The sequence below is a fragment of the Oncorhynchus mykiss genome, chromosome 7, assembly GCF_057628025.1.
Source record: "Oncorhynchus mykiss isolate SJ-2025 chromosome 7, ASM5762802v1, whole genome shotgun sequence".
Lineage (NCBI taxonomy): Eukaryota > Metazoa > Chordata > Actinopteri > Salmoniformes > Salmonidae > Oncorhynchus > Oncorhynchus mykiss.
The window spans coordinates 29,113,429-29,138,576 of NC_143028.1; the positions used below are offsets into that span (position 1 = coordinate 29,113,429).

Here is a 25,148-nt window from a genome sequence, read left to right on the forward strand (position 1 = left end):
ACAGATGCACATAATGAACCTCAAATGACCCAATGGCACAACCCATCAACCCTTGCCACACAGGCACAAACTGGTTAAATCTGTGTTGTTTTAATGTAATTTGTCAACACCTTGTGATGTGGAATCTACGTGAAAAAGACATTGGATTTTAAAATATTAACTATTGTTTTGAGGGTGGATTTTCCAACACACTATTAGGTCATCATGGTAACCAATTTTAAACATAAACAAACCTTGTATAAAATATGTTGAATTTTTACCTTTGAAACAACAGCTCTTCAACATAATATCCAAAATATCCACTATAAGCAAGAAAACAATAGGCTGGGCTGCACCTTCTACTGGAGAGTTGATCTGTCTACAGCTATCCCCTTGGTCTCCCATCCAGGGTTTTAACCAAGCCCAGCACTGCTTAGCTTTCATATCTTTAACTGACTATTACCAATGTGCAATCCTGAGATTGATTGTTGAGAGATCTGCATTTAATAGATTTACCATTGCTATCGAAGTAATTCCAAAGGTTAAATTTAACAGAGCAAATTAAATGTAACCATACTTTATCAATCATATATCATCAATATTGCTATTTAGGCCTATATAGCATTTGGGAAGTCATCAATAGCTGTTGTTTAAATTCCAGGATTCAACTAAAAATAGACAACAGACAACAGACTTTCAGCATGCTTATAGGGAAAGACATTCAACAAGCACAGCACTTACACAAATTACTGATGATTAGCTAAGAGAAATTTATGATAAAAATATAGTGGGAGATGTTTTGTTCGACTTCAGTGTGGGTTTTGACATTATCGTTCATAGTCTGCTGCTGGAAAAACATATGTGTTATGGCTTTACACCCCCTGCTATATTGTGGATAAAGAGAGGTTGTTCTTTATAGAAGTCTCTCCAACATAATAAACAATTAATTTCAATCTTTACTAATGACACGCCACTAACTTTGAGAAAAGCCAGTGTGTCTATGTATGCAGATGACTCAACACTAAATCTTGTAATAAATAATATGAAATTTGAGCAAGTTGAGGTGACTAAACTGCTTGGAGTAACCCTGGATTGTAAACTATCATAGTCAAAACATGTTGATACAACAGTAGCTAAGATGGGGAGAAGTTTGTCCATAATGTAGCGCTGCTCTGCCTTTTTACAACACTATCAACAAGGCAGGTCCTACAGGCCCTAGTTTTGTCAAACCTGAACTACTATTCAGTCGTGTGGTCAGGTGCCACAAAAGAGTCACCATGGAAAATTACAATTGGCTCAGAACAAGACAGCACGGCTGGCCCTTAAATGTACACAGAGAGCTAACATTAATAATGTGCATGTAAATCTCTCATGGCTCAAAGTGGAGGAGAGATTGACTTCATAGCTACTTGTTTTTGTAAGAAGTGTTGACATGCTGAATGTACCGAGGTGTCTGTTTAAACTACTAGCACACAGCTCAGACACCCAAGCATACCCCACAAGACATGCGTAACCAACTGAGCGTCACCAACAACACCACGTATAGTCTCAAGTTTGACGGTTGACAGCCCGCAGAACTTGTATCTAGCGTTGGATGTAATCCATATCCTGGCCATCTGATTGTTGAACTTTACGGAAGCCCATTTTCACTAGAGTAGCTATTTCCCAATCAATATGTGCATTGCAAATCAAGCCAGGTGGGCGGGGTTTGCTCCATTTCAACCATTCCATTGGTCCTCCTAAGGAAAGCTCCATGCAAATAGAAATCTCCCAGTCTTTTCCCAGAAAACACGGCGCCACCACATATTAATAGGCAAAAGGGAGCATAAATTTATGACATAATTGTAATCCAAACCAAACCCTCAGGTAAGTCAGTTACCAAAATCTGTTTTGGACGAGACTGACTTTATGAATAAAATGATCCTATTTACACTTTGTAGTACATTTTTACACTATAATGAATGTTTCTGACTCATGTCAATGCCACATTGGCTGTTTAAAACCAGAGAGATTGGTTCCAAGGGGCCGCTGACCTTTAAGAAACAAACACATTCCTTAACAATGAGGTCCTTCATTAATAGCTTCAATTGCCCTAGATGCACCAGAGTATCAAGGTGCAGAGAGCTCTGCAGATCATTCCATTTACGGGGCGCCAAAAAACGGAATGCAGAATTACTTAATTCTCTAGAGATCAACGGGACCTCTAGAGTTAGCCAGTGAAGTGTTACCTCTGTTTACCAAACATGTATATTCCCTGTGTGAATTGTAGATGCTGAGGGTAGAAGGCTAAAGGGGATCCAAAGGAGCACTGAGACGGGACTGGCTGTAGAGATGCCCAGCCGCACTGTACGCCAAGCCAGCCACGAGTCCATTGAAGACAGCATGAACAGCTACGGCTCAGAGGGCAAGTGAGTACAGCAACATAACCAGCACCATTAGCACTTGGGGCGCCCACTGATTCACAGGGGTTCTGTGTGGATCAGTTGGTATGCATGTGGCACTAACAAAGCCAAGCTTGTGGGTCCACTCCAGCGCAAATCACATAAACATACTAAATGTGTATGCATTTACTGTACTGTACGTCCCTCTAGATAAAACCATCTGCTAAGTGAGGTGAAGTATAGTATAGCGAAGTATATTGTTACTAGTGGCACCCGCACGGTAAATCATTGGTAATTAATCATTTGATTCAATGCAATTCCCCCCTCCTCAAAAATATGTTTATCTGTTCAGCTTTTTGGTGTCTGGATATGCCTCTGATTGCGCTCATCTCTCATCTCTCATCTTGAAAAAACTCCCATAAATCCTGTGGAATCATGGCACTGGCTTTCTCTTGGAAATGCAATGCGTCAAACTTCCCTCTCCCCAGTGTGGGCTGACTAATCTACTAGCTCACGTTTGATGTCTATATTTTGAACCTTGCTTTATTAGTAGGGATTAGAGGATAAAACAGAGCAGCTATAGGCCATGAAATGCAGTTGTTGATTTGGGAGTGGACACATTATACCTCCAACACCTGCGATAGTTTGGTCATTTTATCAAAAGTATTAAGATGCATCCATTATGATGCATTTAAATACAGCGCATAATGGAATAGAAGCAGATAAGACTTTGGGAAATCATTCTACAGTTTCCAAATTGGCCGAGAAAGGCCTTCTAATATAAACATTATATCATTAATGAACGAGGAGAATAGCATTGTCTTCCGACAGGTTGCGTCACTCCTCATGAGCGTCACCGCTCATCCCTCAACCGACCTGTCTTGTTGGTTGTGGAACTCACATCACAATTGTAATATTCCTAAGCATCCAACATTCAAAATTGAAAAACATAGCTCCTAATTAGATTGTAGGCCAATTTGGAAACTGTAGGCCAATTTGGAAACACTTTTTTGGTTACTACATGATTCCATATGTGTTATTTCATAGTTTGGATCTACACAATTAGAAAATAGTAAAAATAAAGAAAAACCCTTGAATGAATAGGTGTATCCAAACTAATATATGTATATATATATATATATATATATATATATATATATATATATATATATATATATATATATATATATATATATTAATATATATATACACACACCACACACAGAACATTACCCTTTTTACTATTCTTTACTCCTTATTGTTTTTTTGAGAAATGTCTAAAATATCGTGCATTTTTATTATAAATGTGTATTGCACCATTATGAGCTGTTATTTCATTACTTCTTTTTTTGGAAGGGGGTTGGGAGTATTTTTTTCTTGGCTTTCCTTGTACACTTATTTTTTTAGAATTGTTTATTTAATTAGAGATGTTGTATTTTATCATTTGACTTTTGAATACTTGTTTTTAGTTTTTGACAAAAAAAAGCATGTTTAAATGTTTAAATAGTAAACACGTGACTTTTCCTTGAATTGATGACAGAATTAGTGACAATAAAGAGAGAGGTGGGGGGCTGTGACCATAAAGGGAGATGTGGGCTGTAACAATGATCAGGTGTCGCCCAGGCTCTGTCGTAGCCGGCCGCGACCGGGAGGTCCGTGGGGCGACGCACAATTGGCCTAGCGTCGCCCGGGTTAGGGAGGGCTTGGTCGGTAGGGGTGTCCTTGTCTCATCGCGCACCAGCGACTCCTGTGGCGGGCTGGGCGCAGTGTGCGCTAACCAAGGTGGCCAGGTGCATGGTGTTTCCTTCGACGCATTGGTGCGGCTGGCTTCCGGGTTGGATGCGTGCTGTGTTAAGAAGCAGTTGCGGCTTGGTTGGGTTGTGTATCGGAGGACGCATGACTTTCAACCTTCGTCTCTCCCGAGCCCGTACGGGAGTTGTAGCGATGAGACAAGATAGTAGCTACTGCAACAATTGGATACTACGAAATTGGGGAGAAAAAGGGGTAAAATAAAAAAATAAAAATAATAATAATAATAATAAAATGATCAGGTGTGAATGTGGTGATATCTACAGTACATGGCATGTCTCAGCCTAGACACATTGGCGGTCAGGATCTCTAGTCTCCACCGAGCATTGTTAATACCCCATGGTTCCCCACCAACAGTCTGTGGAGAAACAAGCTTTGAGTGTTCAGAGATAAAACACCAAAGTTGGCATAGAAGTATCTAGTCTTCAGAGGTGAAAGACTAGTTAGGAGACTGAAACTAGTGTCTTTGGTGCAGTGATTGTCATGAAATTATTTATGTTATGTTTAACAACCAATCAGGGATCATGCACAAAATCCAGCTGCATATTGAACGTTGAGATTGCAGAAAGGCTAGACTATTTGGCAATGACACGGGGTAAGAGGAGTGAAATGTCAGCACAAAACAGGTTCTGGATTTCAGGCCTAAATTGAGGTTGCTCCGATTTACTGTCATGTACTGTCATGTTGTGTCTTGTCTCTGTCCTTTCCCTTCACCCTGTCTCCCTCTGCTGGTCGTTGTTAGGTTACCTTCTCCCCCGCTTTCCCCCAGCTGTTCCTTGTCTCCTCTGACTACCCATTCACCCCGTTTCCCACCTGTTCCCTTTTTCCCTCTGATTAGGTCCCTATATCTCTCTCTGTTTCTGTTCCTGTCCTTGTCGGATTCTTGTTTGTTGTGTTTCATGCCTGAGCCAGACTATCGTCATGTTTGCTGTAACCTTGTCCTGTCCTGTCGGAATCTGCCGGTCTATCTGAGCCTACCTATGTTTGGTTATTAAAGAAGCTCTGTTTAAGTTAGTTCGCTTTTGGGTCCTCATTCACTCACCATAACAGAAGAATCCGACCAAGAATGGACCCAGCGACTTCGGATCCTCTCCACTCAGCCGTCGGGATCCAGGGAGCGATGCTAGGCAGACACGAGCAGGAAGTGTCTGCTGCTCGACATGCCGTTGAGACCCTGGCCACCCAAGTCTCCAACCTCACAGAACAGGTTCACCATCTCCGCCTCGATCCACCGGCCACTTCCAGGGCTTTCGAATCTCCGGAGCCCAGAATCAATAACCCGCCGTGTTACTCTGGGGAGCCCACTGAATGCCGCTCGTTCCTCACCCAGTGTGATATTGTGTTTTCTCTCCAGCCCAACACTTACTCCAGGAGCACTGCTCGTGTCGCCTACGTCATATCTCTCCTTATTGGACGGGCTCGTGAGTGGGGCACGGCAATCTGGGAGGCAAGGGCTGAGTGTACTAACCAGTATCAGGACTTTAAGGAGGAGATGATACGGGTTTTTGATCGATCTGTTTTTGGGGAGGAGGCTTCCAGGGCCCTGTCTTCCCTATGTCAAGGCAATCGATCCATAACAGACTACTCTATTGAGTTTCGCACTCTTGCTGTCTCCAGTGGCTGGAACGAGCCGGCCTTGCTCGCTCGTCTTCTGGAGGGTTTCCGCGCAGAGGTAAAGGATGAGATTCTCTCCCGGGAGGTTCCTTCCAGCGTGGATTCCTTGATTGAACTCGCTATTCGCATTGAGCGACGGGTTGATCTTCGTCACCGAGCTCGTGGAAAGGAGCTCGCGCTCTCCGTCGCCTCCCTCTCCGCATCACTACCATCTTCCTCTGCCGGCTCGGGTGCTGAGCCCATGCAGCTGGGAGGTATCCGCATCTCGACTAAGGAGAGGGAACGGAGAATCACCAACCGCCTCTGTCTCTATTGCGGTTCCGCTGGTCATTTTGTCACTTCATGTCCAGTAAAAGGCCAGAGCTCGTCAGTAAGCGGAGGGCTACTGGTGAGCGCTACTACTCCTGTCTCTCCTTCAAGATCCTGCACTACCTTGTCGGTCCATCTACGCTGGACCGGTTCGTCAGCTTCCTGCAGTGCCTTAATAGACTCTGGGGCGGAGGGCTGTTTTATGGACGAGACCTGGGCTCGGGAACATGACATTCCTCTCAGACAGTTAAAGGAGCCCACGGCCTTGTTCGCCCTGGATGGTAGTCCTCTCCCCAGGATTCAGCGTGAGACGCTACCTTTAACCCTCACTGTTTCTGGTAATCATAGTGAAACCATTTCTTTTTTAATTTTTCGTTCACCTTTTACACCTGTTGTTTTGGGCCATCCCTGGCTAGTTTGTCATAATCCTTCCATTAATTTGTCTAGTAATTCTATCCTCTCCTGGAACGTCTCTTGTCATGTGAAATGTTTAATGTCTGCTATCCCTCCTGTTTCCTCTGTCTCTTCTTCACAGGAGGAGCCTGGTGATTTGACAGGGGTGCCGGAGGAATATCACGATCTGCGCACGGTGTTCAGTCGGTCCAGGGCCACCTCTCTTCCTCCACACCGGTCGTATGATTGTAGTATTGATCTCCTTCCGGGAACCACCCCCCCCCGGGGTAGACTATACTCTCTGTCGGCTCCCGAACGTAAGGCTCTCGAAGATTATTTGTCTGTAGCTCTTGACGCCGGTACCATAGTCCCCTCCTCCTCTCCCGCCGGAGCGGGGTTTTTTTTTGTCAAGAAGAAGGATGGGTCTCTGCGCCCCTGCATAGATTATCGAGGGCTGAATGACATAACAGTGAAGAATCGTTATCCGCTTCCTCTTATGTCTTCAGCCTTCGAGATCCTGCAGGGAGCCAGGTTTTTCACTAAGTTGGACCTTCGTAACGCTTACCATCTCGTGCGCATCAGGGAGGGGGACGAGTGGAAGACGGCGTTTAACACTCCGTTAGGGCACTTTGAATACCGGGTTCTTCCTTTCGGCCTCGCTAACGCTCCAGCTGTCTTTCAGGCATTAGTCAATGATGTCCTGAGAGACATGCTGAACATCTTTGTTTTCGTTTACCTTGACGATATCCTGATTTTTTCACCGTCACTCCAGATTCATGTTCAGCACGTTCGACGTGTCCTCCAGCGCCTTTTAGAGAATTGTCTTTTTGTGAAGGCTGAGAAGTGCACTTTTCATGCCTCCTCCGTCACATTTCTCGGTTCTGTTATTTCCGCTGAAGGCATTAAGATGGATCCCGCTAAGGTCCAAGCTGTCATTGATTGGCCCGTCCCTAAGTCACGCGTCGAGCTGCAGCGCTTTCTCGGCTTCGCGAACTTCTATCGTCGTTTCATCCGTAATTTCGGTCAGGTGGCAGCTCCTCTCACAGCCCTTACTTCTGTCAAGACGTGCTTTAAGTGGTCCGTTTCCGCCCAGGGAGCTTTTGATCTCCTCAAGAATCGTTTTACATCCGCTCCTATCCTTGTTACACCTGACGTCTCTAGACAGTTCGTTGTCGAGGTTGACGCGTCAGAGGTGGGCGTGGGAGCCATCCTTTCTCAGCGCTCCCTCTCTGACGACAAGGTCCACCCATGCGCGTATTTTTCTCATCGCCTGTCGCCGTCGGAACGTAACTATGATGTGGGTAACCGCGAACTGCTCGCCATCCGGTTAGCCCTAGGCGAATGGCGACAGTGGTTGGAGGGGGCGACCGTTCCTTTTGTCGTTTGGACTGACCATAGGAACCTTGAGTACATCCGTTCTGCCAAACGACTTAATGCGCGTCAGGCGCGTTGGGCGCTGTTTTTCGCTCGTTTCGAGTTCGTGATTTCTTATCGTCCGGGCTCTAAGAACACCAAGCCTGATGCTTTGTCTCGTCTCTTCAGTTCTTCAGTAGTCTCCACTGACCCCGAGGGGATTCTCCCTGAGGGGCGTGTTGTCGGGTTGACTGTCTGGGGAATTGAGAGGCAGGTAAAACAAGCGCTCACTCACACTCCGTCGCCGCGCGCTTGTCCTAGGAACCTTCTTTTCGTTCCCGTTCCTACTCGTCTGGCCGTTCTTCAGTGGGCTCACTCTGCCAAGTTAGCCGGCCACCCTGGCGTTCGGGGTACGCTTGCTTCCATTCGCCAGCGTTTTTGGTGGCCCACCCGGGAGCATGACACGCGTCGTTTCGTGGCTGCTTGTTCGGTCTGCGCGCAGACTAAGTCCGGTAACTCTCCTCCTGCCGGCCGTCTCAGGCCGCTTCCTATTCCCTCTCGACCGTGGTCTCACATCGCCTTAGATTTTGTCACCGGACTGCCTTCGTCAGCGGGGAAGACTGTTATTCTTACGGTTGTCGATAGGTTCTCTAAGGCGGCTCATTTCATTCCCCTTGCTAAGCTTCCTTCTGCTAAAGAGACGGCACAAATCATCATCGAGAATGTTTTCAGAATTCATGGCCTTCCGTCAGACGTCGTTTCGGACAGAGGTCCGCAATTCACGTCTCAATTTTGGAGGGAGTTTTGCCGTTTGATTGGGGCTTCCGTCAGTCTCTCTTCCGGCTTTCACCCCCAGTCTAACGGTCAAGCAGAACGGGCCAATCAGACTATTGGTCGCATCTTACGCAGTCTTTCTTTTCGTAACCCTGCGTCTTGGTCAGAACAGCTCCCCTGGGCAGAATACGCCCACAACTCGCTTCCTTCGTCTGCGACCGGGCTATCTCCTTTTCAGAGTAAAACATGTGGATTGGCTGGCTCAGACTAACACCAATGGTAGCTGGTGTAACAGCGTCATAGTCCTGTAGTGTTATTAAAAGAACAATGCTTACACACATTACACAAAAGAAGGGAAAAAGGGTGGCATTATCGGTGCCCTTTTTTGCTTTAATTTTATCACGAGTAAGAGGAAAATACAGTATTTCTTTCCTCTATGGAAGTTTCCCTTGTTGACAGCCGCCTACTAAACGTGAGCAAGCTCGGTACTCTGCAAAGTGAGCCATCATCAAAGGACCAGGGATGACCACTGCATGCACACTGTAGTGTTACGTAACATATGTGGCTACTCCGACAGGGGAAACAGCATCAGGGAGGGAAATCAACCTCATTGAAGCTGGATTACAGGGAATTGAACAGTCAGGGATTACTTTTTTTGGCACAGAGGATGGTTCACCATATTTTATTGGATCTCATGAACAGAATACATAACATCTTTACATAAACAAGCCGTCGAAAAACCTGGGGCCGACCGGCGAGGGAAAAATGGGCTATTACCTTGATTTGGTTTTCTCTCTGAAAGTTCATTCTTGAAAGGCAAAGAAATGGGTGCAATTTAAACAATCCAAACAAAAAGACTGCTCCAGTTCAGATGAGGACTCATGCAGAACATGAACAAACACTCACACTATTCAATCAGTTTCATTGTTTTTTTCCATCTCACCTGAAAGCATGGTTTGCAGTTTTGATTGTATAGGCTGAGGCTCTTATACAGCCAAAATTAATAGTAACTTTTTTGCAGCAACCTCTATAGTAGGTGAGTTCCGTTCTTATCAATTTAGGTTTATACAAGTCAGCACCTTATGTTGATGCTGGAAAGATATTTGGTTAGTCCCCAATAGATGATCTACAGATACTCAAACTATGAACTATCAATTGCTACTCTGTTGATATTTCTTTCCCCAGTCCCCCAGCGTAAGCAATGAGAATAGAGGGAAAAGATGGTGTTAGGGTGGGATGAGGTCAAACAGAGATTAAAGAACAATGTAGATCATCGACAATGTAGATCATATAATATCTTGGGCATGGACCAAAAATAGGCTGCATAGTTGATGGCTTTGGTTGTCTCCTCGGTCTACACTGCTGGTTTAACCCAGTTAAACATCACTATGTTCATATTTCCATGAAAGCTGTACACCACCAGGGTACAAAAATTGTCTTAGGGTCATTTTTGACCCGGCAGTTATAAAATAATTTAAACACAACAAAAAACACACACACGCGCACACACACGCACACAAAATTGAGATTGAGTGCTGCTGAGTGAACTCAGACAAAATGAAAACGTTCTTGTGCATCTGCAGCATCTCCCCTCCACGAGACCATATATGACTCAAGTTCACAGAAAAAAATCAACAACATTTCAGACAAAATAAACATTTCTTGAACGCATTGTTTACTAATTGGTAATGCAGTCAGAGGCTGTAAAGGTGCTGCAGATGACAGTCGTCCCCCCCGTTCTATCTTTGCTGAAGCCAGGAGAGCACATTTCAGTGCCCAACAGGTCATAGATCTGAATTTTCAGATGTCCAGGAGGAACAAGAGAACAATGATTTAGAAGAGGAGGAGGTATCTGAAGAAGAAGACGGGGAAAAATACAACCCAGAGCACGATGCATCATCTTCAGATAAAGATGAAATCCCCCAAGCTGAAAGAGATACATTTTTGTCAAATTACAGCAAAATAACATGGTCCTTGTTACCATATAACAACCATGACAGGATGTCAGCACAAAATGTAACAAGCATGACCCCAGGGCCCACAAGACAAGCAGTTGCCCATGCTCAGGACATCGCCTCAACATTCTACATGTTAATCACACCAGCCTTAAAAAAAAATAATCCTGGAGATTACAAATTTGGAGTGTTTCTGTAAATATGGAGACAACTGGAAAAGGATGGATAAGATTGACCTGCGTGCCTACATAGGGCTGCTAATTTTAGCGGGTGTGTATAGGTCCCGAGGTGAGGCTACATGTAGTCCCTGGCATGCAGAGAGTAGAAGGGCGATTTTCCGTGCCACGGTGCCACTGAAAGTCTTTCACACTTTCTCAAGAATGCTACAATCTGTAACCGTGAGTCAAGATCTGCAAGACGTGTGAGAGACAAACTGGCGGCCATAAGAGAGGTCTGGGAGAAGTGGGTAGAGCGTCTGTCGTACCTCTACAACCCTGGGCCTGAAGTAACAGAGGATGAGCAACTGGTTCCATTCAGAGGTACATTTTAATTTCATATCTGTAATGTAAGTGATTTTCACTGTTCATTTTATTATGTATTTCTGTAATATAATTGATTTATGTGATTTGTTTTCTGTGACACTGACACTAATTACTGATAGCAATCTCTTTTGTTAACAGTTTGCTATCCTTTTCGGCAGTATATGCCCAGCAAGCCAGCAAAGTATGGCATCAAGATATGGGTGGCCTGTGACGCACAATCCAGCTACGCTTGGAAGATGCAAGTCTACACAGGGAAGCCAACCAGTGGAGGCCCAGAGAAGAACCAGGGGATGTGATAGATGGACAGAGGGGGCACAATGTCAAGTGTGACAATTTCTTCACCTCTTACCTCTTATGAACTCAGCCAGTAGCTCCAGAAGAGAAAGATCACCATGGTTGGCACAGTCCTTGCAACAAGGGGGAGAGAGGCCTTCTCATCAAAGTTTTCCTTCACCCCCACCACCACTCTAGTTTCTTACCTCCCAAAGAGGAAGAAGAATGTGGTTCTCCTGAGCGCACTACACAAAATGGCTGAGATCAGTGATCGTGAGGACAGGAAGCCAGCGATCATCCTGGACGGCAGGGTGGTTAGAGCGTTGGACTAGTAACCGAAAGGTTGCAAGTTCGAATCCCCGAGCTGACAAGGTACAAATCTGTCATCCTGCCCCTGAACAGGCAGTTAAGCCACTGTTCCTAGGCTGTCATTGAAAATAAGAATTTGTTCTTAACTGACTTGCCTAGTAAAATAAAGGTAAAATTAAAATAAATAAAAAACAAGAAAGGAGGCATGGACAACCTGGACAAGGTGATGGGAACTTACAGCTGCAGGAGGATGACTGCCCGCTGGCCCCTGTTCATCTTTCATAACATCGTTGATGTGTCCTCATACAATGCCTTCGTGATATGGAACAAGATAAAACCCATTTGGTTGCCTGATTAGTGGAACAAGAGGAGGGTGTTCCTGGAGCAGCTGGGAAAGACAACATACATTCAAAGAAGGGAGCGCCTCCCCCGAACAGCAGCCTCTGCAGCGCTTGTGTAAGCTGTTCAGGGGGCTGAATCTTGTCCTGATCCACCTGAGGCTGCAGCTGGGGCAGGCAAGAGGAGGAGATGCCAATTCTGTCCCCCAAAGAAGGACTGTAAAACAAATACCATGCAAAGTCCATGCACACACACGTGCATATTGTCCTTCATGTCATAATTAGAGTTTATGTTCATCAAGTTTCTTGTTTTGTATCTATTATCATATTTTATCATATTTTATTATTTGTTATTGTTGTTGTTTAAACACCTTGTTGGTGGGGAAAATGGTAAAAAAATGGGAGAAGACTACTTTTTTTGTAGTTGAATTCCTCATTGTACAGTATATAAGAATATCACTATGTTGCCCAAAAAAGTTCAAGACTTTTATTTCCCTTCAATAAAATGCATTCAAAACTACTTTCTGCACATTTCTGCTACTTTCTTAGGCTATACAAGTGCTACCTCTTGCTACAAAATTAATGTTTACACCTATGCAGCACCTTTAGCAATGATAATAATAATAAACCTCTACTTTAGTAAAGAAAACATTATGACAGGTCTGTTTTAATAAAAACAAGTGGTGTCCACTGATCAAATGCAGTCTTTCTGAATTGTGAAGAGAGAAAACCCAGATATTCACAACGTTTGTGATGAATGACAGGTTGTTTCTTCATGCATAATAGATTTGGGGTTTAAAATTCAATTAAGCTGCTTTATTTTCAGGGTTTAGTGAAGGCCTGTCATTTTTTAACCTTAGGACAAGGGGAGTATACAGAATGTTAAGACTACACAAGGGTTAAATCCTACTGTTCCACCATGGATTTGGAATTCATTGACAATTTGGACCACTTCTGGGAGAGGCCCCAGCTTCACAAGGGCTTGCATCTAAATATGAGAGGTGCAAAAGTTCCCTCAGAAAATATCGAAGAGGCTCTTATCACACATTAACTCAGCCGAACCACGGTTCAGGTAATTCTTCCAATTCCAACTATTTCACAGCATTATCATCGTACTGCTATAGATTTCCATGCTTCCTGGGGTATTGTCAGTCGTAATCTTGTACCCATAAAGTTTAACTATGTTGCTGTTAGCCAAAACGAGAGGCCTGCTGTGGTCAGCTTACCCAATGCTATTATTTAAAAATACCTACAGTATAAGGATACCCCTGCTGTTTTCAAAGCACGTGGAGGGCTTGGATGGTTCTACAGAAACGTGATGTCAAAGATGGACCATATAGATGTCTGCATGCATGACACTAACCCTGACACTCTGGTTCTCACAGAGACCTGGTTAATTGCTTGATTATGGATAAGGACATTGAAATAACAGATTACAAAATTTCCAGGTGTGATAGACTGAAAAAAGGTGTAGGGGTGGCTATATACAGTACAAGTCAAAGGTTTGAACAAACAAACACATTCAAGGGTTTTTCTTTATTTTTACTGTTTTCTACATTGCAGAATAATAATGTTTAAATACTTGAGCTGTGCTTAATTTGGGTTGCATGTATAATGAAACCGATTGAATAGTCCCAGAAGTGCACACTCTTGGTATTATCTCAATCAGCTTCATGAGGTAGTCACATTTAATGGATTTCAATTAACAGGTGTGCCTTGTTAAAAGTTAATTAGTGTTTTACGTTTGAGCCAATCCGTTTTGTTGTGAAAAGGCAGGGGTTGATTTTATTGGATTTTATTAGGATCTCTTTAATTCCTCATTTGGACTAATCTCACAAGAGTCCTTAAACATCAAAATACAATTTATAATACAATCACCTTTTCACATATTACACACTGGGTGGTATACAGAAAATAGCCCTATTTGGTAAAATACCCAAGTCCATATTATGGCAAGAACAGCTAAGAGAAACGACAGTCCATCATGACTTTAAGACATGAAGGTCAGTCAATGTGGAACATTTCAAGTGCAGTCGCAAAAACCATCAAGCGCTATGATGAAATTGGCCCTCATGAGGACCACCACAGGAAAGGAAGACTCAGAGTTACCTCTGCTGCAGAGGATAAGTTCATTAGAGTTAACTGCACCTCAGATTGCAGCCCAAGTAAATCCTTCACAGAGTTCAAGTAACAGACACATCTCAACATCAACTGTTTAGAGGAAACTGCGAGAATCAGGCCTTCATGGTTGAATTGCTGCAAAGAAACCACAACTAAAGGACACCAATAAGAAGAAGAGATTTGCTTGGGCCAAGAAAACACTAGCAATGGACATTAGACCGGTGGAAATCTGTCCTTTGGTCCAGATTATAGATTTTTGCTTCCATCCGCTGTGTTTTTGTGAGATGCAGAGTTGGTAAACGGATGATCTCCGCATGTGTGTTTCTCACCGTGAAACATGGAGGTGTGATGGTGAGGGGGTGCTTTGCTGGTGACCCGGTCTGTGATTTATTTAGAATTCAAGGCACAGCATTCTGCAGCGATACGCCATCCCATCTGGTTTTCCGTTAGTGGGACTATAATTTGTTTTACAACAGGATCATGACCCAACACACCTCCAGGCTGTGTAAGGTTTATTTGACCAAGAAGGAGAGTGATGGAGTGCTGCATCAGATAACCTGGCCTCCACAATCACTCGACCTCAACCCAATTGAGATGGTTTGGGATGAGTTTGACCCGCAGATTGAAGGAAAAGCAGCCAACAAATGCTCAGCATAAGAGGGAACTCCTTCAAAACTGTCTGAAAAGCATTACTGGTGAAGCTGGTTGAGAGAATGTCAAGAGTGTGCAAAACTGTCAATGCAAAACTTTGAAGAATCTAAAATATATTTGTTTAACACTTTTTTGGTTACTACATGATTCCATATGTGTTATTTCATAGTTTGATGCCTTCACTATTATTCTACAATGTAGAAAATAGTAAAAACAAAGTAAAACCCTTGAATGAGTAGGTGTGTCCAAACTTTTGACTGGTACTGTATGGGAAATTGACTCTTGTAGCATCATGTTCCCTAAGTGTCACTATTCCCAAAAAGTTTGAATTTCTGGTTACTTGTTTATAGCAGGTATTTTCTAATCTCTTTGTAAATCTCAGGGAGACAAACGCCCGCTTTAAACACCTTAGAGTAACAAATATAGCTAATACATGATTCTCTATAGAACTTTCAGATCTCATTGTGATGAGAAATCAGGCCTGAGCAAAGACAAAAAAGAGACGTGTTAGCCAATTGGCAGCTTTTCAGACAATTGAGAAATACATGTACTTCCTCAATTTAGAAAGTTGAATCCAGCTACTTTCTAAGTTCTATTTCTGACTGTAAGGTATGTTAGTGATCCGTCTAAATATTTAAAAACAGTAAATGCAATAAAGTTTGGGAATTCCCCTCCTTCCCTGCCTAAGCAAATTCTGTCAGACTCTGGCATCATTACTGGGGAAAATTAAATAAGTGATGCTTTTAATCATGATTTTATCTCAGTACAATTTTAATTTGAAAGAAATATTGGTTTAGCTGGCCCTGGTCAGTCAGTAGATGGCTCCTCCCTCTCCCAACCCCCAGTTGGATTGATGGAGGATCAGGCAACTTCTGGTGAATCTTTGTTTTCATTTCAACAACTTTGTACTTGTCATGTGCTATATGCCTTGCTGGAGATTGATATAAAAACAATCCACTGAGGCAGATTTCCATGATCCCTTCTTGCTGCAGCTTTCTTCTGCTCTGATTGCAGAATCTTTAACACATATTTGTACCCTTACAATTACTTCTGGTATCATCCCCACGGTCTGGAAGGCAGCACATATACCCCTTCACAAAGGTGGTGACCCTTGTGACCAAAATAATTACCGGCCCTTTTCCCTAGCAAACATTTTAGAATCCTTGGTAAATACTCAACTTAGATCCTTTTTAAACATAAGATGTATTCTAAATGTACACCACCATCTCTGCTTCTGCTAAATTACGTTTTTTAATTGTTTGGATAGGAAGAAACATTGTGGAGCCCTTTTTATTGACCTGTCTAAGGCTTTCAACACTGTGGGTCACTCATTACTTATTCAGAGACTTACAATAATTGGTCTGAACCAGGCTGCATGTTGCAGGTTTTGAAAATTATTCATAGGACAGAACACAGTGTATTTACTGATGGTGTTAAATCGTGTTTTGTGGACATAACAGAGGGTGTCCCACAAGGTTAAAGTCTTGGTCAGTTCTTTTCACGATTTATATTAACAATATTGGTTCATCTGTAAAAACGTTAAACCTTCACCTGTATGCATGGCTGACCAGGCTCTTTCAGTCGGTCTTTATTGCCCTGCAGAGGGCCTTTGTTGAACTAAAGTTAGTGCTTAATGCAGGTTAAACGAAGTGTAAATATCTGGATATCCCGATACATGTTAATGAGTTGTTAAAAAGTTAAGTATAAAAATTGGCTTATTTTACAGGAATAGGTTGTACCTTACGGTAAATAGCAGAAAACAAATCATTCAGTCGATATTCATTCCGATTTTAGACTATGGCAATATAATTTATATGAATGCAGCTGCCACTGTATTGAAGCCACTGTATATAATAGTGCATAATGCTTCTTTACGGGCAGTAGGTTCAGCACACATCAATGTACTCTGTATGAGAAAGTAGGCTGGCCCTATTCGAAGTCTCACAGATCTATGCATTAAGCTTTTTTGTCTATAAAGCCCTCTTGTGTAAACTACCACCCTACCTTACTTCTCTGGTAACCTATAGAGATACAAGCTATCAGACAAGATCTCGGGAACGGTAAACTCTAGAGGTCCCTTCGATCTTGACAGAGATATGTAAATCTGTCTATATCTATTTTGCACGTTGCTTGTGGAATGGTTTAAATTTCATGAATTGGTGCCTCTGATGCAGTCAGAGAGCTATGTGAGAACCTTTTTAAGGAATAATGTGTTTGGTTTTTATATTTCTATGATTGATCTTAAGTTTTTTTTATTTTGTATTGTGTTGTGTTTTTTTGCTTGCTTAGATCTTGTATGTTACTAGGCCTATGTTTTGTACATTTCCCCAGGTCGTTGTTGCAAATGAGAATGTATTCTCAGTCAACTCACCCAATCTAATTTCAAAAGCTATTTTATATACCATAGGTTGCGTGAGATTGGCTCTCGTTTTCTAAAAAATATGTACATAATCCCTGACGTACAACATTAGATACAAATTGCAGGATTTGACCATAGTATTTGTTTCAGTGTCGCTGAAATATGTTGACTTAGTTTTTGTCACAACAAACAAACATCTAAAATGTGATTGAGTATGTGGACACCCCTTCAAATGAGTGGATTCGTTAATTTCAGGCACACCTGTTGATGACAGGTGTATAAAATCGATAATACAGCCAGTCAATCTCTATAGACAAACCTTGGCAGTAGAATGGCCTTACTGAAGAGCTCATTGACTTAAACGTGGCACCGTCATAGGATACCACCTTTCCTACAAGTCAGTTCGTTACATTTCTGCCCTGCTAGAGCTGCCCCGGGCAACTGTAAGTGCTGTTATTGTGAAGTGGAAACGTCTAGGAGAAACAACGTCTCAGCTGCGAAGTGGTAGGCCACACAAGCTCACAGAACGAATGAATAGTGACAACTGTAAAGTTTGGTGGATGAGAATACTGGTCTGAGGCTGTTTGTCATGGTTCAGGCTCCTCAGTTCCAGTGAAGAGAAATCTTAACGCTACAGCATCAATGACATTCTAGACGATTCTATGCTTCCAACTTTGTGGGAACAGTTTGGGGAAGGCCCTTTCCTGTTTCAGCATGACAATGCCCCTGTGCACAAAGCAAGGTCCATACAGAAATGGTTTGTCGAGACCGGTGTGGAAGAACTTGACTGATGTGCACAGAGCCCTGACCTCAACTCCATCGAATACCTTTGGAATGAATTGGAACGCAGACTGCGAGCCAGGCCTAATTGTCCAACATCAGTGCCTAACCTCACTAATGCTCTTGCGGCTGAAAGGAAGCAAGTCCCCGCAGCAACGTTCCAACATCTAGTGGAAAGCCTTCCCAGAAGAGTGGAGGTTATAGCAGTAAAGGGGGATCAACTCCATTTTAATGCCCATGATTTGGCAATGAGATGTTTGACGAGCAGGTGTCCACATAATTTTGATCATGTAGTGTACCTCTGCATATTTCAGCTGTCAAAGTAATGAAGCATGATGATTGAGCATGTGTATTTTAATAAGGCAATGGGCACAGGATCATTATTAATGCATGAAAATAGACCTGTTAGTCAAATTCTAATATATTTTGTGTTTGCCAACTAGAATATACGGTACATTAGAGACATAGGGGTAATCATTTTCATTTATCAAGAGTAAAACTTTAATTTCAGTGGAACAGGATGTAATGCATAATAGCAACAGAGTGCAAAAGAGTTATTGGGTCAGTCTGTATTTTGTTATCCCACTCATTACCCAGAATGTCCGTGTTTCTTCAAGCGCTATTTGATAAAGAAACAGTGAACCTGAGTCGAGAGTGATGGCAGAAGATAGATGAGATAGGGTGAGAAATCTCCCAAGACTGCCTGTCCAAATGTGTGGCAGCTGGTTTGGACTGTCCCTGAAGTGCTTTAAAAATAGATCAGCGAAGAACCAGAGAGAAGGGGGAAAAAACGAGGAATCGAGGTCATAACTTTAACACAGGGAGGAAATTCATTATGCGTCTTCAGCACCTATGTTCAGCTCAATGAGCAAGGTTGGTACAGGGGTGGGGGGTTGGGGGGTTTGCTTATTCTAGTGTTTTTGTTTTTGTTTTCATTTGAATATTCAGAAAGTGCCTTCTGAATGTATTCACACCCCTTAATTTTTTCTCTCTCCACATTTTGTTGTTACAGCCTGAATTGAATATGCATTATATTGAGATGTTGTGCCACTGATCTACACACAATAACCCACAAAGTCAAAGTGAAATTTAGATTTTTGAAAAAATTCACACAGACCAAGGAGGTTTTCCAGTGCTTCGCAAAGAAGGGCATCTATTGGTAGACAAAACAGACACTGAATATCCCTTTGAGCACATTAATTACACTTTGGAAGGTGTTTCATTACACCCAGTCACTACAAAGATACAAGCGTTGTTCATAACTCAGTTGCCAGAGAGGAAGGAAACTGCTCAGGGATTTCACCATGAGACCGAATGGTGATTTTAAAACAGTTACAGAGTTTAATGGCTGTGATTGGAGAAAACTGAGGATGGATCATGAACATTGTAGTTACTCCACAAAGACAGAGTGAAAGAAGGAAGACTGTACAAATAAAAATATTCCAAAACATGCATATGTTTGCAACAAGGCACGAAAGTAATCCTGCAAAAAATGTGGCAAAGAAATTTACTTATTGTACTGAGTACAAAGCATTATGTTTGGGTCAAATCCAACACATCAATGAGTATTTTCACATTTTCAAGCATAGTGGTGGTTGCATCCTGCTATGGATATGATCATCATCGGCAAGGTCTAGGGTTTTTTTTTTACCATAAAAATAAACAGAATAGAGTTAAGCACAGGCAAAATCCTGGAGGACAACCTGTTTCAGTCTGCTTTCCAACAAACACCGGGAAACAAATTCACCTTCAGCAGGACTTAAACCTAATACTCAAGGCCAAATATAGACTGGAGTTGCTTACCAAGACGACATTGAATGTTCCTGAGTGGCCTAGTTACAGGTTTGACTTAAAGCGGCTTGAACATCTATGGCAAGACTTGAAAATGGCTGTCTGGGCAATGATCAACAACCAACTTGACAGAGCTTAAAGATTTTCAAAAACAATATTGGGAAAATATTGTACAATCCAGGTGTGCAAAGCTCTTAGACACTTACCCAAAAAGACTCACATCTCTAATTGCTGCCAAAGGTGATTCTAATATGTAATGACTCAGGGGGTTGAAAACTTATCTAATGAAGATATATTAGTGTTTTATTTTTCATTAATAGTTTATTTTCTTCCACTTTGACATTACAGAGTATTTTGTATAGATTGTAAAAAAAATTCAACATCCATTTTAATCCCAATTTGTAACACAACAAAATACTTTCTGAAGGCATAGTACATCTTTGAACTATCAGGTTATGATTTATACTCAGTGACCCATAGCAATCCATTTAAGAGTGGTTACATTTCCACACCCCCATCCCTCTACTTCCTAAACATTGTGGCAGGGTCAGGCAGTTGAAATGACAGATTGTGGCTTTAATTGTTTGTACTGAATTAATTGCACACATGTACACATGTACCGTCAAAATGTCCCTATCATCTAACAATAAGTAACAACAGCGTTAACTAATTATAGAAAGTGAGTCCTGGATTGCCCGCTAATGAGTAGAAATTAATAATTAATCAGCTCAGTCGTATAGCCGCTATATAGTTGGCTACCGAGGGGAGGACGGCTCATAATAATGGCTGGAACAGAGGAAATAGAATACCATCAAACACATGGAAACCATGTTTGATGTATTTGATACCACTACACTGATTCTGCTCCAGCAATTACCACAAGTCTGTTCTCCCCATTTAAGGTGCCACCAACCTCCTGTCAAGCTGCTTCATCATAATCAAGACCATAATTCAAATCAAATCACATTTATTTGTCACATGCGCAGAATACAACAAGTGTAGACCACCATGAAATGCTTACTCACCGCCATACCAGGCGGTGAATGCAACCATGCTCTTGATGATGCGGCAGTATACGTTTTTGAGGATCTGGGGACCCATGCCAAATCTTTTTAGTCTCCTGAGGTGGAAAAATCTGATCTAATCATATCAAATGTTACTGGTCACATACACGTGATTAACACGTGATCAGCAGATGTTATTGTGGGTGTAGCGAAATGCTTGTGTTTCTAGCTCCGACAGTGCAGTAATATCTAACAAGTAATATCTAACAAATTACACAACATATACCCAACACACAAATCTAAGTAGGAATGAATTAAGACTATATACATATGGATGAGCGATGTCATAGCAGAATGGACTAAGATACAGTAGAATAGTATAGAAAACAGTATATACATATGAGATGAGTAATGCAAGTTATGTAAACATTATTAGGTGAATGAGATACCATAGAATAGTATAGAAAACAGTATATGCACATGAGATGAGTATTGCCAGATATGTAAACATTAAGTGACTAAGATACCATAAAGTGGCCAGTAATTCCTAGTATATGCCCATAGGCAGCAGCAGCCCCCCCCCCCGTTCAGCTGAAAAGGTGGCGCAGGGAATTCAAAAATATTCTTTAGAAATATTTAACTTTCACACATTAACTGTTACGGTGCGTGAATGAGGACCCAAAAGCGAATTAACGTAAACAGAGCTTCTTTAATAACAAAACAAACGTAGGCTCAGATGGACCGGCAGATTCCGACAGGACAGGACAAGGTTGCAGCAAACATGACGATAGTCTGGTTCAGGCATGAATAACACAAACAAGAATCCGACAAAGACAGAAACAAAAACAGAGAGAGATATAGAGGACTAATCAGAGGGAAAAAGGGAACAGGTGGGAAAAGGGGTGACGAGGTAGTTAGGAGGAGACAAGGAACAGCTGGGGGAAAGAGGGGGAGAAAAGGTAACCTAATAACGACCAGCAGAGGGAGACAGGGTGAAGGGAAAGGACAGAAACAAGACACAACATGACAATACATGACATTAACAAGTCCAATACCTCAAATGAATGATAAACATGTTGTTCATCTACCCATCATGTCAGATTTTTCAAATATTTTACAGCGAAAACACAACATATATTTATGTTAGACCACCACCAAATCAAAGGAAAAAAGCAGCCATTTTTTCCAGCCAAAGATAAAATCACAAAAACAGGATTAGAGATAAAATGAATCACTAACCTTTTGAAAATCTTCATCAGATGACAGTCATATGACATGTTACACAGTACATTTATGTTTTGTTCGATAATATGCATTTTTATATCCACAAATCTCGGTTTACATTGATGCCATTTTCAGAAATTCCTACAAAATATCCGGAGGAATTATAGAACGCCAGATAACAGAAATACTCATCATAAACTTTGACTAAAGATACATGTTCTACATATAATTAAAGATACACTGGTTCTTAATGCAACCGCTGTGTCAGATTTTTTTTAAATGTTACAGAAAAAGCCTAACATTGCAATAATCTGAGACAGCGCTCAGACAGTATTTCTCCGCCATGTTGGAGTCAACAGAAATACAAAATTACAACATAAATATTCCCTTACCTTTGATGATCTTTCATCAGAATGTAGTGCAAATAAATCGTTGTTTTGTTCCGTAATGTCCAATACTAGTGTCCAAGTAGCTGCATTTGCTATCACTTTCAGCTCACGTGCCCAAAAACTGACTGCTGGTCCAAGATAACTCGCACGAAAACTTCCAAAAGATATATTCCAGGTCGAATAAACTGGTCAAACTAAGTAGAGAATCAATCTTCAGGATGTTATTATCATATATATCCAATAACGTTCCAACCGGATCATATGTTTTCATCTGTAGCCAAATGGAACAGCGATATCTCCCACAGAGAAATGCGCCACAGGAAAATGGCATTCTGTCGGGACACTGACTATTTCCCCTCCCATTCGGTCAAAGTTCACAGCAAATGCTCCATTCCACTTTCTACTGAATGAGGATATCTAGTGGAAGGCGTAGGAAGTGCTTCCAGATCCATATCTTGTTGGGAAAGGAGGGGGCGATGACGGAAGATTGCCTGCCCTATGAGTTCTGTTATACTCACAGACATAATTCAAACAGGTTTAGAAACTTCAGAGTGTTTTCTATCCAATAGTAATAATAATGCATATATTAGCAATCTAGGACAGAGTTTGATGCAGTTCACTATGAGCACGCAATTCATCCAAAGTGAAAATACTGCCCCCTATCCTCAACAAGTTTTAATGTGCTAGAGATAGAAGCTGTTTTTCAGTTTCTCGGTCCCAGCTTTGATGCACCTGTACTGACCTCGCCTTCTGGATGATAGCGGATGAACAGGCAGTGGCTCGGGTGGCTGATGTCCTTGATGATCTTTTTGGCCTACCTGTGACATCGGGTGCTGTCGGTGTCCTAGCTTGCCTCCAGTAATGCGTTGGGCAGACCACACTACCTTCTGGAGAGCCTTGCAGTTGTGGGCGGTGCATTTTCTGTACCAGATGCTTTCAATTGTGCATCTGTACAAATTTGTGATGGTTTTGTTGTGCCCTCTTCACGACTTTCTTGATGTGTTTGGGCCATGATAGTTTGTCGCTTCGACCCTCTTTCTTGATATTTTAATTGATATTGTTAACAAACACACCCCCATGAAGAAAATTAGAATTAATAACAGCTTCAGCCCCTGGTTCGACCATGTTCTTGCAGAGTTACTCCACCTCAATAATTGCATTTGGCGAAATGCTCGGCACATGCATACTCAGTCTGACTGGCTCTCGTTCAGGAAAATTAGAAATAAGTCCACTCGGGCTATCTGGAAAGCCAAAGTTAGTGACTTTAAGGAGCAGTTCTCTCTCTGTGGGTCTAACCCCAAAAAGTTCTGGAAAACAGTTGAAGACCTGGAGCATAAACCCTCCTCCTCGTAGCTGCCCATGTCCCTTAAAGTTGATGATGTTGTTGTTACTGACAAGAAGCTGAGATTTTTAATCACCACTTCATTATGTCAGGATTCCTATTTTACTCAGCCATGCCCCCTTGCCTGTCCAACATTTCCTCATCTCTCACCCTTCTAATGTGACTAGCCCTGATGCTCCTCCCTCTTTTCCCCCTGCTCAGCTAACAAAGTTTCTCCCTGCGGGCGGTCACTGAGTCCGAGGTGCTAAAGGAGCTATCTTAAACTTGACCCCCCAAAAAACATCTGGGTCAGATGGTTTAGACCCTTTCCTCTTTAATGTTGCTGCCCCTATAATTGCCAAGCCTATCTCTGACTTTCTTAACCTGGCTCTTCTCTCTGGGGGGTTCCCATTGCTAGGACGGCAGTCACTGTTCGTCCTTAATTTAAAGGGGGAGATCAAGCTGATCCTAAATGTTATAGGCCTATTTCTATTTTGCCCTGTTTATCAAAAGTGTTGGAAAAACTTTTTAATAATCAATTGACTTGCTTCCTTGATGTCTATAGTATTCTCTCTGGTATGCAATCTGGTTTCTGCTCAGGTTATGGATGTGTCACTGCAACCTTAAATGTCCTCAATGATGTCACCATTGCCCTTTACTCTAAGCAATGTTGTGCTGCTATTTTTAATGACTTGGCCAAAGATTTTGATACGGTAGACCATTCCATTATTGTGTGCCGAACAAGGAGTATTGGTGTCTCTGAGGGGTCTTTGGCCTGGTTTGCTAACTACCTCTCTCAAAGAGTGCAGTGTATAATGTCAGAACATCTGCTGTCTCAGCCACTGCCTGTCACCAATGGTGTACCTCATGGCTCGATCCTAGGCCCAACGCTCTTCTCAATTTACATAGCTCAGGCATTAGGAAGCTCTCTTATCCATTTAAATGCAGATGATGCAGTCTTAAACTCAGCTGACCCCTCCCCAGATTTTGTGTTAAACACTCTACACTAGGAGCTCCGCTTCTGGATGAGCATTTTCTTGTTTGCTTATGGCCTTATACAACTCGCTGAGTGCGGTCTTAGTCCAAGTTTGGGGTGGTAAATAGATGGCTACAAAAAATAGAGATGAAAACCAGTGGTGGAAAAATTATTCAATTGTCATACTTTAGTAAAAGTAAAGATACCTTAATAGAAAATGACCTAAGTAAAAGAGAAAGTCACGCAGTAAAATATTTATTGAGTAAAATTCTAAAAGTATATGATTTTAAATATACTTAATTATCAAAAGTAAATGGAACTACTAAAATGTACTTAAGTATCTAAAGTAAAAGTTCCTTATATTAAGCAAACCAGACGGCACACTTTTCTTGCTTTTTTTATTGATGGTTAGCCAGGGGCACACTCCAACACTCAGACATAATTTACAAATGAAGCATTTGTGTATAGTGCGTCTGCCAGATCAGAGGCAGTAGGGACGACCA

The 25,148-nt window shown here is 42.1% G+C and overlaps 1 protein-coding gene across 1 annotated transcript in view; it reads left to right on the top strand.

The window, feature by feature from the left end:
* The window catches only part of LOC110527680 (regulating synaptic membrane exocytosis protein 4), a 55,713-nt gene that overhangs the window by 19,927 nt on the left and 10,638 nt on the right, over positions 1-25,148 (top strand). Inside the window, exon 2 of the mRNA XM_021609119.3 lies at positions 2,249-2,387. Within this exon, the coding sequence (XP_021464794.1) occupies positions 2,249-2,387 (139 nt within the window). The remainder of the gene's footprint in view (positions 1-2,248; positions 2,388-25,148) is intronic.